The 14,298-nt window shown below is 35.2% G+C and overlaps 3 protein-coding genes across 4 annotated transcripts; all 3 read left to right on the top strand.

Annotated features, from left to right (window-relative positions):
- The first annotated feature begins 401 nt into the window (after positions 1-401).
- On the top strand, positions 402-4,960 carry LOC122531315 (neuropeptides capa receptor). Of its 2 annotated transcripts, XM_043659124.1 has the most exons (7): positions 402-1,260; positions 1,374-1,697; positions 3,494-3,584; positions 3,663-3,862; positions 3,939-4,190; positions 4,282-4,600; positions 4,681-4,960. In XM_043659124.1, the coding sequence occupies exons 2-7, from the start codon at positions 1,412-1,414 to the stop codon at positions 4,913-4,915; spliced, it is 1,383 nt and encodes a 460-aa protein (XP_043515059.1). In that variant the 5' UTR covers positions 402-1,260; positions 1,374-1,411; the 3' UTR covers positions 4,916-4,960. The 2 variants fall into 2 exon arrangements, with proteins under 2 accessions (XP_043515059.1, XP_043515058.1); XM_043659123.1 differs by having other exon boundaries at positions 403-1,697.
- Positions 4,961-6,607: 1,647 nt separating this feature from the next.
- Positions 6,608-7,704, top strand: LOC122531320. Its single transcript, XM_043659135.1, has 3 exons — positions 6,608-6,856; positions 6,952-7,068; positions 7,271-7,704. The coding sequence occupies exons 2-3, from the start codon at positions 7,039-7,041 to the stop codon at positions 7,562-7,564; spliced, it is 324 nt and encodes a 107-aa protein (XP_043515070.1). The 5' UTR covers positions 6,608-6,856; positions 6,952-7,038; the 3' UTR covers positions 7,565-7,704.
- An 827-nt stretch (positions 7,705-8,531) lies between these two features.
- Positions 8,532-14,205, top strand: LOC122531314 (neuropeptides capa receptor-like). Its single transcript, XM_043659122.1, has 7 exons — positions 8,532-9,069; positions 10,326-10,416; positions 10,523-10,719; positions 11,202-11,444; positions 12,250-12,595; positions 12,785-13,073; positions 13,189-14,205. Exons 1-6 carry the CDS (start codon positions 8,820-8,822, stop codon positions 13,050-13,052), a joined length of 1,395 nt encoding a protein of 464 aa, XP_043515057.1. The 5' UTR covers positions 8,532-8,819; the 3' UTR covers positions 13,053-13,073; positions 13,189-14,205.
- The last annotated feature ends 93 nt before the right edge of the window (positions 14,206-14,298 follow it).

The following is a 14,298-nucleotide window of genomic DNA, read 5'->3' as shown; positions in this document are numbered from 1 at the left end:
AAAATTCATCATCTTCAAAAAAACATGTTTGCTGCCGTAACTAATGTGTTAATCCCTCTAGAATTTCAAATACAAATACCACGAAAATGATCTCTTTTTATGTTTCCGTGAACTCTATAAATCACGGAATGCTTCGTATTTGGTCACTGCATTGTAAATCGAAAATTCTCTTCTGAGCAGTGAATCACGGTAGTATAAATATGCATTTCTTATGAATTTTTGAACAAACACATTTATACATCAATATCCTTCTTGTTCTTTGATTCTCATTGTGACTTTAATTTTAAGAATGTGCTTATCTCATAAGAACCGGAATTTGCCACCAAGCTCGATAAAATGTTATAAACTATTGATGAAAGTTACGTTTACATTATAATTGAAGATAAAAAGTAGCGCATATCAAGATACAGTTTCAAATGCGATAACCGAGTCCATTGAAAATCTTAATAGACCTGAACGGAACGTTATACCGATTCTCTTATCGCAAAATCAGAAGAGATGAGACGAAAGGTGTCCAACGATATCGTTAAGAATATTACGTTCCGTCACACTGTACGGTAGTCTGCTCTCGACAGCGACGATTGGCTGATTTACCGTCCTCCCCTTCATTTCGACCATTTATTTTGATCATCTGTGTTAATGACAGCAAGTTATACGTACAAAACAGATATCTCCTTTTGGCTTGTCACCGCGTGCTTCGTTTCAACTTTTCCTTCCAATTCTCTCTACTCTATTCGCACTTGCAGTAACAATATATTTCACGAGCGTCACTATCGAAATATGAACGTACTATATTATACCAGTAAAAATTGCAAGTAATTGTGCTAAACTGTTTTTCCAGCCATTTAATTATAACTATAAACAATAACGCGTTTCTTTGGTGTTGGTGCATTGTGTATTCCCGTTTGTGAGAAGATTCAACAATGTCGAGATGATTTGTAACTGGAAGAATAAGAATGGAAATACATGGTGAATCATTAACAGAAAAGCAGTCGAGCAAACTTACGCCAAGCCCGGTTAATACAATACTGAATAGCCTGCCATTTAAATTTAAATAAAATGAATGTAATGACAAATGTACGATTCCTCATTACGCTAAGTGAAACACTTTCTTCAACATGTCTTAAGCTCGTGACCTATTAACGATCGACCGATCGTAGTTTGTTGACTCGACATCGGTTTATCGCAAGAGGATGCTTTGTTTACCGATGATAATAATTTCTATGATCACGCATAATGTATTCTTAAATTAAATTAAAGGTGAGAAGTATCGAAGTATTCTGACCTTTTGTTTAAGAACACGCAGTTTTCCTTTTAAATGTTCAACGATCGTGACAGAACTCCTTTCACGGGAGAGTTTATTTGATACATAGTGGAAGAAAAATTTAATTCTCCCACTGTATCACTCATCATGGAAACGTCGGACGACGGTACAAACTATCTCCATGACTTTTGGAAGGATTGGGACTTGGAGAATTTAACAGAAGCCGAATATTTAGCCAAGGTGCTTGGACCTAAGTATTTGCCTCTGAAGATGGTAATACCGTTAACGATAGCGTACGTGACAATTTTTGTGACTGGTATTTTTGGAAACGTCACGACATGCATCGTAATTATAAGAAATCCTTCGATGCAAACGGCCACCAACTACTACTTATTCAGTCTGGCTATATCCGATCTTACTCTACTTATGTTGGGTGAGTCGCGTTTACATGCGTTTACATGCGTTTGCTCGTTTTGTAGCTTTGTCCGGATCATGTCAATCATTCTCATTCTCCCCGTTCGTGAAAACAATTTATGAAGGAACATGATGATAATGAGGTTCGATAGACGTGTAATAAAGATAAAGCGTGGACGGATACATCCAATCCTCTATAGGTACATCATCGATTTGCTTTTAATCGACACGAAGGGACTGTATAATCGAATTAGATTTATGCCCGACCCCTGAAATAACATTCACACGATTGAGTTATTAAACGGGAAGAAGCGTTTCGATTGAAACAACTTGGACGGGAATAATTCACTTTAATTTAGTGAGAATTTATGTTCGAATATATTGTTAATATAAGAGAAATTAACAAAGAAATAGGAAACAAGAGAGATTGTTTCGAGAAGTACAGGCAGAAATGACGCGACTCGAATTCCGACCGTTTTACTTTTTGTTTCTTAACTCGATGATAAAGGCTTTAAATTAATCTTCCTCTAATGTGTACATGAGCGATTGTTATCTGCTCAGTGAGTTGTTTGCTGATCGTAATGTCGTTTTTATTTGCGTCATAGAGCGAATTTGTTAGGATAAAAGTCATGGATGCGCAGATGCCTCTCTGAAAAGTCTTTGTCGACTTCTCAGAGACTTAAAACGATAGAAATAAACATAATGCTTCAGCTACAGATATTTATATTTTGTCTCACGTTTACAAAATTAACTCGCACGTACATTCGTCGTTTGAATAGCCAAAATCAAAGATTAAGATAACGAAACGACGCGGAGATAAGAGCATTCTATAGTAGCAATAATGAAATTTGAATGTTGCTGTGTTAGCGTTGTAATCGTATGAAAAATATTAGCCGAGAACTTCTTCTTTCACAGAGAACCTTTCTATTTTGAAAGTTATAGACGTCAATGAGACCGATTAAATTATAATAAAAAATCTCATATCCCAAGTGGTCTATTCAACTTGATAGATAATACTTAATCACACTTTATTGTATTTTTTATGCTGTGAGAAAGAAGCCGTTTCTGCGTGTATGATCGAAAAGATAGAAAAAAATGTCCAATTCTTATCGATAGGTATATTGTTCGCAACAGCGATGAAAATCGCCGACTAAAAAAATTGTGATAAGATGTTCAATATTTACGTGCATTCGGTACGTTCGATATCGAATATTGATCGTAAAATATCGTACGATACCATTGCTTCTAATTAGCGTTTTCTAGTAGGATGACATTCATTTGAACTTAGAGTAATCATATCCTATCAAACGAGTCGTTTAACGTGCGTCGAGCCTTCGTTGTCAGCGTTTATTAGGAAATAGGTCCTCATTAGATAATTGTATCGTTACATTATATAATATACAGTTATCTAAAAGGAGATAGAAACAGTTTCTAAAACGATATAATAAATATTGAAGTCGGTTTAACATGGGAGCTACGGATTCTTGTCTCCGCAACTTCGTCGTAAGACATTGCTTACGCGTGTCTACGCATTAATTACCCTCCGAGTTTAAGTCCGTCGTAAAATCTACTTTCGAGAAAATGAGTTATGTGTACCACGGAGGCGCATGCATTCTTCAATTGTTACGATACTCGTTGTTCCGGCGTAGATATCTGACGTCAATTGCACGCTCGTCACAGAAATACGTTACAGATAACTACATGTAAAACAATAAAAATAAAGACTTGTGTTAATATAATCGAAATGAAATTATCTCGGTCGTTCGATCACTATCTGCTTGTTCTTCGATCGTTATCGTTATTAATCACTTTCAGGATTACCTAACGAGCTGAGCCTCTTTTGGCAACAATACCCATGGGCCCTAGGAGTCGGTCTTTGCAAAATCAGAGCATACGTATCGGAAGTGTAAGCAACCTATGACTATATTGCGAATTATTGTATCATTTGAATTTTCCACTGAAACGTGCTCTTTGCCTGATGCAGATCTTCTTACGTATCAGTCCTTACGATAGTAGCCTTCTCTATGGAAAGATATTTGGCGATTTGTCACCCGCTTCGCGTTTATACGATGAGTGGCTTGAAAAGACCGATACGCTTCATTTTGGCTGCGTGGTCGATTGCCTTGATTTCTGCTATACCATTTGCAATCTACACGAAAGTCAACTTGGTCGAATATCCACCAGGTTAATTAAAAAGTCCCATTGCATTGATTTTACTCGCACGTGTCGCAAGAAATAACAGAAACGTATAATTATTCAGGTTCCGGCAATTACTCGGCTAATTCCGCGATTTGCGGCATGTTGTTGCCCTATATGCCAAATTTCCCTCTGTACGAGTTGAGCAGCATCATATTTTTCTTGATACCGATGCTGGTTATCTTGGTGGTGTATACCAGGATGGGCGCGAGAATCAGGAACAGTACAAATGATGCTATGAACTCGGTGGTGCAGAGCGCCATTCACGGTGACTCGAGACAAATTCAGTCTCGAAAGTCCGTGATCAGAATGTTAAGTAGGATATATTTTCTATCTTCGACGTTTCACGTAGCACCATTATTTTTACGAGAGATGTATATATATATATATAGTTGTTATTGTTTTAGCTGCGGTTGTTATTTTATTCTTCGTTTGTTGGGCACCGTTCCACGCTCAGCGGCTGCTTTACATTTACGCGCAAGAATCTGACTATTATCCAGACTTGAACGAATGCCTGTACATTTTAAGCGGATGTCTCTATTACTTCAGCACAACCGTCAATCCGATTTTATACAACTTAATGAGCATGAAGTATAGAAAAGCGTTTAAACAAACGATCTGCTGCAAAACGAGAATGACAGGCAGGAGGAGTTGGGTGACCGGGGAGTCTCAAGTGCGTAATAATAGTTCGAGCGAGAAAGCGCGGAACTTCAGGTGTTCAGTGAGGTAGTATTATTATTATTAACATAGTTCCGCAAAAAGTTGTCAAAGTGACGACGTTTAATATCGCTGACATTTCTGTTTAGGTACACTATCAGTCAGGCGAAAGAGATGTTTCGATTTACTGCGAGTCGAGAAACTGTGACTAGAGATGGAAACACGAACGATAATGTCGCCCGTAAATCATACGTGCTGAAAAAGGAAGATTCCACGTCGAAACCGCTTCTCAATCGAACGCACTCAGTTATTCAGGAGGACAAGAATTCTGTATGTAACACGAACGAGGAGAAGTCTGGCTCTACAACTAGTAGCTTTTTGTAATTTAAGTTGTACATTGTTAGGTGTTAAAAGTTATTGTACATAATAGTTTTTAAGTACAAAAAGTCAAGTTTTATAGTTATTTATTTTTTGACCATATTGTAAATTAATTTTTATTCGATTGTACTTAAGGATTATGTATAATATATACTTAATAAATTTAGTGAAAAATTGTAAAAACCGGAATATAAATACATTAGTAAACGACATTTGTTCTAGTAGTATGATTCAAAAGATGAGTAAGAAATGTTTTAGTTTGATAGCAAATGATAGCAAAGAAGTGTAGGAATCCTGACTTGAGACTCCAATTTGTAGGAATTTTAATAAAAGATGGTTATTTATTTATAAAGTTAAATAAAGAAAATTCGTTTAATAATGATTATAAAATGACGTTTTACACTATTTTTTCTTAATCACTACAATTTACATTCAATCTTCGCTCACTCAAGATTCACAGCTCTCTCTCTGTTTTCTCGCTTTTACGGCTCGCAACTCACTCCCTTCTTCCTCATCTGCACAAAATTCGTCATTCATACACACATGCGCCTGGAAGGCTAGCTTGGAAACATTTCCAAGTCCCAGGCCTAACTTTCTCTACGTACACTTGGGACATCAAGAATGTTGATCCTATTCTCTTTATCAAAAGTTTGAGACCTTTTTATGGAAAGCTATTTTAAATACCACTGAACACAATCAAGAAACTGTTTTAAATTTTCTAAAGTTTTCTATTAGATATTTTTTCCATCAAAGTTTTTGTATTCTCCTCAAAATTCTTATTCTTCTGTTATTAACAATGCAAGACTACTTATTTCGCTTTGTGTGTTAACTTTTCTCTGCTCCGTCCTTTTTTTCAAATTAATAACAAATTAAAATTCACGTGAATTCAGAGGAAATTAATAACGAAATTAATAAATTATCACACGGATAATAGGAAATTAAAATTAACATTCTGTAGAATTTACGATTCACATTTTAAAGTGACACATTCACAGTAAGAATAATTTAAATTCGCAGAGAATATATTATGGAGAAATGCACAATATGGTATTTAAAAATAGTATGTTTGCAGTAAAAGTTTTCCAAGAATTATTTTACCGAGGAACAAGTTCTAATTACTTCTTGAAGTTTCGAATTGATTGACATCAAGTTCGAACTTCGTAGTGAACATGGACGGAGGAAATGTGACAAACTTACGTTTGTATCAGTGTACGAAGTTCATGGGTACGAAAATCGAAGTTTCGTATTTGCAAGGTGTCTACTCTTCGAGTTCACACATAATTACAAAAAAACTAGCACACAGTTTTGTGTACAGTTTGTGTAAATAAAACTCCGTATTTAAAAGAGCAAAAAGTAATTGCCGTAGTAGCAAAACTTTTAACTTTTAATATTGTTACGTGATTCATTTAGCTTAATTCGAGTTCGCTATTGGCTCTATAATAATAAAATTCGAGATGATTCGAAATGAATCTCTCTCTACCTTCTGTTTTTAACTTTCGCGAGAAAATTGTATTTTATAACACAATAATCGTTACGTAGAAAATGATAGAATATCACGTGATAAATTGTTGATACTTTTAAGAAAACAACTTTTTAAAAGATGTGCCAATAATACAACTTCGATAGAATTGGGTTAATCTTTCTACTTCTCAACTATAGAATTTTGACGCTGAACAAAAGAACGAGTTAGGAGTTCAACTTGTCAAAATGAATGGTGTAACCTGAATTAAACTTTTCGTATTCGTTCATGATATTCCGTCTAACGTCGGATATGACTGTTAATAACAACATTTCAAGAAGATGAAAATAGCAACGCTTGTCTTGGAATATTCGTGTGATTTGACAGAATTGATCGTATTCGTGATTGTCGAATGCTGCTATTTGATATACCAGTGCATTTTTCGGATCATTTTCGCACAACTGATGGGCCAAAAATCATTGCAATGGGTAATATCGTTTTCTCGCGCGATGATAATACCGTTAGATATCATTCATGTGCTGCAGTATGCGCGATTTTATTGATCTTCCTCTTTCCTTTTCAGACACAACGTTTTCTAATCTACTGCTTATCACCTAAAACCTTGCTCGCAAACTGAATAAGGACAAAAACGAGGAAACGTAATACTATTATGTCGGTACACGGTACGAAGACGCCAAAGGTAAAGCACGAAATAAACGTGACGTAAAGAAAGCAGGAATTTGCTTCGTTTGCTTCTCAAGTTTTCGTTTTTGTCCACGTTCATTCATCGTATTTAACAAAGCTATATTTTTCATTCCTTGTTTTGTCTTTTTTTTTTTATCAACAGCTGAATTAACACATTGAGAGGGATTAAGGAGTGTCAAAACTGTCGTATTTTTCAGTTCTTTCTCTACATTTTTATTCTTGGCACGTTGATCTTAATCCTCGACTCGTATGCTCCGCCAATAACTATTGATTACGAAGAAACTTTCTTGTTCTGCCATTTCCATCAGATACATTTTCCGAAACAAGCAATTGAGATTGCTCGTCTTGATCACGAGAGAAACAGGCAATATTTATTGCGGGAAACTTACAAGTCGAAGAAATATGTGATTCACTTTTTAGTTCGCGATACCGACAAACCCGACCATAGAACGAGAAAGGTATCAAAGATTGTTCCATACTTCGAACGTTAATTTGCTGTATTTTGTCATGCTTCTGTGAAGAACGTGCAAATGAATGCAAGTCGCAGAGATCAACACCTAGAAATTATAAGGTGGAAATTTGCAGGACGAAATGAAAATTCTCGAGACGCGACGTAAGATCGATAGAATGAAAGAACAAGTTGTCGAAATCAAAAGTTTTCAATTAAACATAGAGAAATATTTACGATTTACTGAAAATAAATTACACGAAAAACATTTGTACTTGATCACGTGTACAATAAGAAACGAAATAAACCCATGCTTTGATGTCGTTGAAGTGATTTCCAACGTTAAGTGGACACCGAAAATACGCATCCTTCCATACTTGCGTTGTTTTCATCTTATGAGCGACATTAATTGCACGTTTTAACGTGATATAGTACCGTTTCTAACTCCAAGTACAGGGTTTTAATAACGATGGCATTAACAATGGCTTCTAACGAGATCACGCACAACTGGTAACTTTTCCTTCGTAAGATCAAACAACATTAAATTTTTACAATACCGTGGAACGATCAAATTCAATTTTATTTGCCATAGCTGCTGACGTGGAGTGATCGACGCGAGTAAATCAAATAATGTCGGAAGGACAACAATATTCGAAGGAATTCTTCATTCCACGTTAAAGCTAAATGAAAATCGTGCGACCGTTTATCTTTTTGTTACAAAAGTTTCAGTTTATCACGGTGTTAAGTTTGGCTTAACGTTACACTCCTGACCGCGGAAATACTAAATCGCGTCTACGAGAAAAGCAATCCCGCGGTCGGCTGCGACACGTGAAATATGTGTAGACATACGCGCGTGCAGAAATTCCCCCTTCGTAATAAGAACAATCAGAAATTGCAGAAAATATTTCGAATGGTTGATTTGCCGAGATTCGCGCGATTTTATTGGTCGGATTACGACGTGGACTGGCTTGCGGGGGTGAAAGGGATGGGCGCGTGGTGCAAAGGTGAGCAACTCGGGAGACGTCACTTGTCCACGATCTGGCGGATGGTGCGCTATTAAAATCATCCCTCGCGCGAGGGGGCATCGGTGTTATTATCCTAAATAAAAGAGTAACATTCTGTGATATTTTCGACTCTCGAGCTCTAATTTCGAGCAACAGACGAATTATCGTTCGTCGAAGAGTAACGAGCAGGTTTCTATGGGGAAAATAAACTGTTAAATATTTTCAAAGTGAAGTAGAATGAATGTTGTTGCGTGACTTAAAGGAGGGGAAAAACACAGTGATTAAGTTTCGTGAATGATGAACGTCTCGTTTTACGAGAACAACAGCGATGAATTGGAATACTTGGAAAAAATACTCGGTCCTAAGTATTTGCCCTTGACGTTGGTTGTGCCTGTTACTCTTACGTACGTTATCATCTTCGTGACCGGATTTATCGGCAATGCGATCACTTGTATCGTTATATGGAGGAATCCGACTATGCAGACTCCGACGAATTATTACTTGTTCAATTTAGCGGTATCCGACTTGCTGCTTTTGATATTAGGTAAGTTCGAGAATGTGCGTTATTTGTTTCCTCCTTTATATTTTTTGCGGAAATACTTTAGTAATCAATGTTGATTCGTAATTACGATCAAACATAATTTATACGATAATTGCAAATCGAAGCATTTGAATTAAAAAAACATCTCAGACAAGATGGAAATTTATTTGCAAATTTAATTAATTATTAATTATGTTATTAATTTAAAATCGAGATATCCCTTTGTTAGTCTCATGATAATCAAAACAATTTATGTACAATATCGTTTCAGACTGACGCGTGTAGATAACGTATTGAATCCATTAGTTGCGATTAATTCATAACTAGCCAAGAGACAGACGGGATTCATTGATGACAGATTATGTTTATATATCGTATGCTTGTGATAGAAATGGAAACTGATATAAGTAAAACAAGTAATTGACGTATCATTCAATTTCTGCATTGGTACATATATAAGTACTTACATATATCTAACAAGATCGTATTTGTTATCTATCTGTAATGATAAAGAACTGTATTAGAAATAAGAAAGAAGAAATAATTAGAATTTTAAGAAAAATACGTTGTTCGAAATTTTTGACTCATTATTGATATCTTTGATTTACCGACAAACTTTTCTAATCGACAATATGAACCGATTAGTAACTTCAGTAGAATTACGATTGCGAGACAATATTTGCACAATCGTCACATATTGGATGGTTGAACTAGCAAATGGATTGTTTGATCATCTTTGTAATAACGAAGAGTTTCGTGTTACGATTTCATTTTTATCGGGCGTTTTATCAATTATGAATAGAGTAATTTGCATCGAAAATAGCCTTGACTTTGTCCAGATTTGTCTTGATTTTCATCCAGAATCATTACTCTATATCATCTTCTTTTTTTCCTTTCTTTCCATTGACATAACCAAAGCAGTAATTGAATTTGAATAATTACGAGGTACGAGCTAACGTAACATGGAAAGGAATCTGACAGAAAATATCAAAGTTTGATTGGAAAATATTTTCCATTTATATTATCGCACCTCTTCCGTTTTTACGTTCATATTATTGAGTACAGCTCATCAAAGCGTACCTTTCTGTTCTTTTAGTTATGAAAACGGTTTCGAATATTCGGTTATAGGTCGATCGAGAAAAATAATTCAACGAATAAATTTAACAAAAACGACATTTATTTCGCCGATAGTTAAAAGACGCATAGATTTCTATGATCGTAGTAACAGTACAAACACAAATTTTTCAATCGATTTTCAGGTTTACCCTTCGAATTGAGTGTATTTTGGCAACAATATCCATGGCAATGGGGATTAGGTATATGTAAACTAAGAGCATACGTCTCTGAAACGTAAGTCGATGTAACATCAGCCAAAGAATAGAATAAGAATATTTGAAACATTATACTAAATAATGCAGGAAAAATCATGTAAACTATAGGAATATTCTTTTTGAAGGTCCTCTTACGTATCGGTACTAACTATCGTAGCGTTCTCAGTAGAAAGATACTTGGCTATTTATCATCCTCTTCGTCATTATGGGAGTGGTTTGAAGCGTTCTATACGATCTATATTTGGTGCATGGCTGACAGCTTTGATTTTTGCTATGCCATTTGCTACTTATATTGACATAAATTACGTTGAATACCCACAAAGTAAGTTCTTACAAAACTATTCGTTATTCTGCGTCGTTTATGGTTCAGGTTCGCTGTTCGCAAAGTTGCTACAGAAGTTTTCTGTAATTCTATAAAAGCTTTTTAGAAATTTCAACAAGTATTCGAAAGTTGAGAGTATTAATTTTACATTCGAATTACAAATTTCATATTGACGAAATTTCGCGACAGTGCAGATATACGATACTGGGATAGATATTTATTCACAGTACATCTCGTAAACTGCGTTTACGATCATAAATCGAAAATGTAGTTGATAGTCGGTGAATGGTTTGGAAAATTGGAAATACCAATGGAATAAATGAGATTGAGAAATTCATGTCAAAAGCTTTTTTCGATATACGCGACTCTGACCGCGTTTCCTTGTGGTAATTTTCGCGTGGTTCACTTTTTTTTTTCTTTCTTTCATTTGATTAAGCAGTTATTTTCTTTCGCTGAAAATATCGCTTTAATTCGATTTCCAGATTCTACACGAAACTCGGAGGAATCGGCTATCTGTGTGATGTTGAAGGAAAACATGCCAGATTTTCCTCTTTATCAACTTAGCTGCATTCTCTTTTTTCTTATACCAATGGTGTCTATCGCGGTGCTCTACGTGAGAATAGGGTTGCGAATACAAAGTGACAGCCTCGCGCAGAACGTCGAGGGATATGTTCATGGTGAAACCAAACAAGCCCAGTCACGGAAAACCATCACACGAATGCTGAGTAAATGTTTAGTTTTAAATGAATGTTATCCAATTCTTCGTTCTTGCCAGATTTTAATGAGCTTTTCGTAAATATATGAATTAGTTTCATACCTACATGCAAATGTAGAGAATGAACTGAATTATCCACAAAGACAGGCGTTATTCCGCGATGATAGATAATACTCTATTAAGAAACGTGTTCAGAAATTGATGAGAAAGCTAATATTCGAACGTGGATGTCAAAGTTTTTCGGCAACGTGCGACCATCACTTCAAATTTTCCATTATCGACTTTTTGTCGATAACACGTGACAAAATTGCCTCAAAATACCAATATTTTTGCAAGTTGTAACATAATTGAAAATTTTTTAATTTAGCTTTGGGGCTAAACGTGTTTATCCATTTTAAAATTTTCAGAGTATCGCTCGTCGTAATATTAAGATGTTAAAGACATTAAAATAATTATGCCTCAGCTTCCACAAAATTTTCTCAACTAGTTTTGAAAAAAACTTTGTTTTTTCTATAGAATGAAATTAAAATTAGAAAATCAACAAAAACGTACTTATCAAGTTTTTCCTTCGTTTACAAACATTGCCATTTACACTTCTCAGAATTCATTGTAAAATATCAATGTCGATTTATAGATTTATATTCGAAAGATAAGAAAAAAAGTAAAAAAATAACAGTGTAGTATCAGTAAAAGTAAAAATAAAAAGATAACAGTATAGTATATAGTATTAGTAAATGAAACTTGTCATAACATGCGTAACACCGGAACGTTGAAATCAAGATGAATAGAAATCGTGCTCCAACTTGATTCTACAGGTGCCGTAGTGATCACATTTTTCATCTGTTGGGCGCCATTTCATATTCAACGATTATTATACGTGTACGCGGACTCGACATATGATGATATAGATCAGTGGGTATATCCGGTTACCGGTTGTCTTTACTACTTCAGCACTACCATTAATCCTATCCTGTATAATGTGATGAGCGTGAATTATCGGAACGCTTTTAAGGAAACATATCGATGTTTTCTCAGCAATCCATCCATTAATAGAGTTGACCTGAGCAATGTGAGACATTCTAGCACAATTTACGATGTCAGGCCTAGCAGAGGATCTCGGGTGTTTCGAGGAGGAAGCATAAATAGGCAACAACATGCGATGTAAGTCACAGTTTGTGTTACGCTTGTTAAAAGCATCTTGTTCCTCGTTAATTTTACACCTATTTTCGTGTTTGACGAATTGTTGATCTCACGTATACGTGACAACACTTTACACATCGTACAAGTGTGAAAGTTTGTAAATGAATTCATGTTTCCGGAAATTGTCGCTCCCGACATACGTATATATAGGTACAGTGCAACTGGAGCCATGGAAATCAACTTACACGATGCGGCCCAATTACAGTCAGAGTCAGAGGATGGAGAGACAAAAAAGCGAATAAATAACGTGCCTGTCAACGATTCGCTGACAGTAGATAAAAACACTGAAGAAATCTATGCCTCGCAATTTTTACAACAAACAAAAAAATCATCGATCCTAGTGCACATGAAAAATGGACGTCTTAGATATCGAATGTCTGACAAAGACGATATCCCCTCGAGTGAAACGCACATCTGATCGTCGTGTTCTGAAAGAAAGGTATACATCTGTTAATCGAATAGCGAATAGAAAAGTCAGCAATATGTTCAAATAAGAAAAATAAACAAAGTTAAAAATCTTCTCGAAGCATTAATCCCAGATTTATCTTGTCAAGGAAGCTAGTATCGCTCCAGAGGTAATGGAAAACTGGATTTTACGTGTTTGCTGGATTCGATTGAAAAGTACTTTAATGTTTGAATTTCATGTGGGAATATTTGTAGAAGGGTGAGCGAGTATAAAGTGCATGTCCTTCTCGAGATTTAGCTTTAAAATATTTGCAATTGCAAGACTGAAAGCTATTAATATTGATATTTCAGCTTAAGGAAGAGGCACGAATAGCTAAAATTTATAGGAAATAATTATCGAATAACAAAAGAGAAATTTTAAGGAAACAGAAATATGGACGATTATTAAATTGCACGCATGTACATAAAATACAACTGCATTACAAAGATGAAAAATTCTATGAATCGTATTTAATTTCCGACGATATCGGTTTAGTTTTTGATATTTTTATGGACTCCTATACTACCACATACAGACAAATATGCAGGGTCAATAGATGTAATTTTTTTCCGAACCATGAAACGCAACATTATCAATGCATTGACTGTGAATCTACTACGTATGTAAACACGCCCCATTAGATTATACCCAGCATACATATATTACCATATTAAATGTCGCTTTGTATCACTGTTAGTAATTTCGAGATCTTCTCGATTCAAATCCGCAGTTTATATGTATTAATGTAGCGTAGAATATTTTTCTTTTCTAAATACAATTTTGTGAGTAATGCGATTTTTTTTTTATTTGAAACACATTTGCGAAGAAAGTTTGACAATTCTAAGATTAAAAAAAAAAAATCGATTGCAGTGACTTATCTATCACCTGAAATGGAACTTGCTTTTGTTATCCTTACTTCAAAAATCTCAAGAGCTTTTTAACTATGCAAAACATGAAAAGTCTTTTCGTGTGAATTAATGGAAAAGCTGAAGATTCTCATCGGTGTTTTCGTTACGAGACTCGATGGAATATTTACGATCGACCGGATCATCGAGCTTAAAAGTTTTCGCAACTTCATTGTTAATATTTTCCGAGTTTTATGGCAGAATATCAATTGCATTTTGATGAAAATCTTCACAAAATATTTGATAATTCATCAGCATTGAAATTTCGTGAATATTGAGAATGAAGAAATAAATTTTTTTTAGAGTATGAAATA

This window comes from Frieseomelitta varia, unplaced genomic scaffold, assembly GCF_011392965.1.
Source record: "Frieseomelitta varia isolate USP_RPSP 00005682 unplaced genomic scaffold, Fvar_1.2 scaffold_386, whole genome shotgun sequence".
Taxonomy (NCBI): Eukaryota; Metazoa; Arthropoda; class Insecta; order Hymenoptera; family Apidae; genus Frieseomelitta; species Frieseomelitta varia.
Note: the sequence above shows the minus strand (reverse complement) of the source record. Positions and strands in the feature narration are given on the sequence as shown.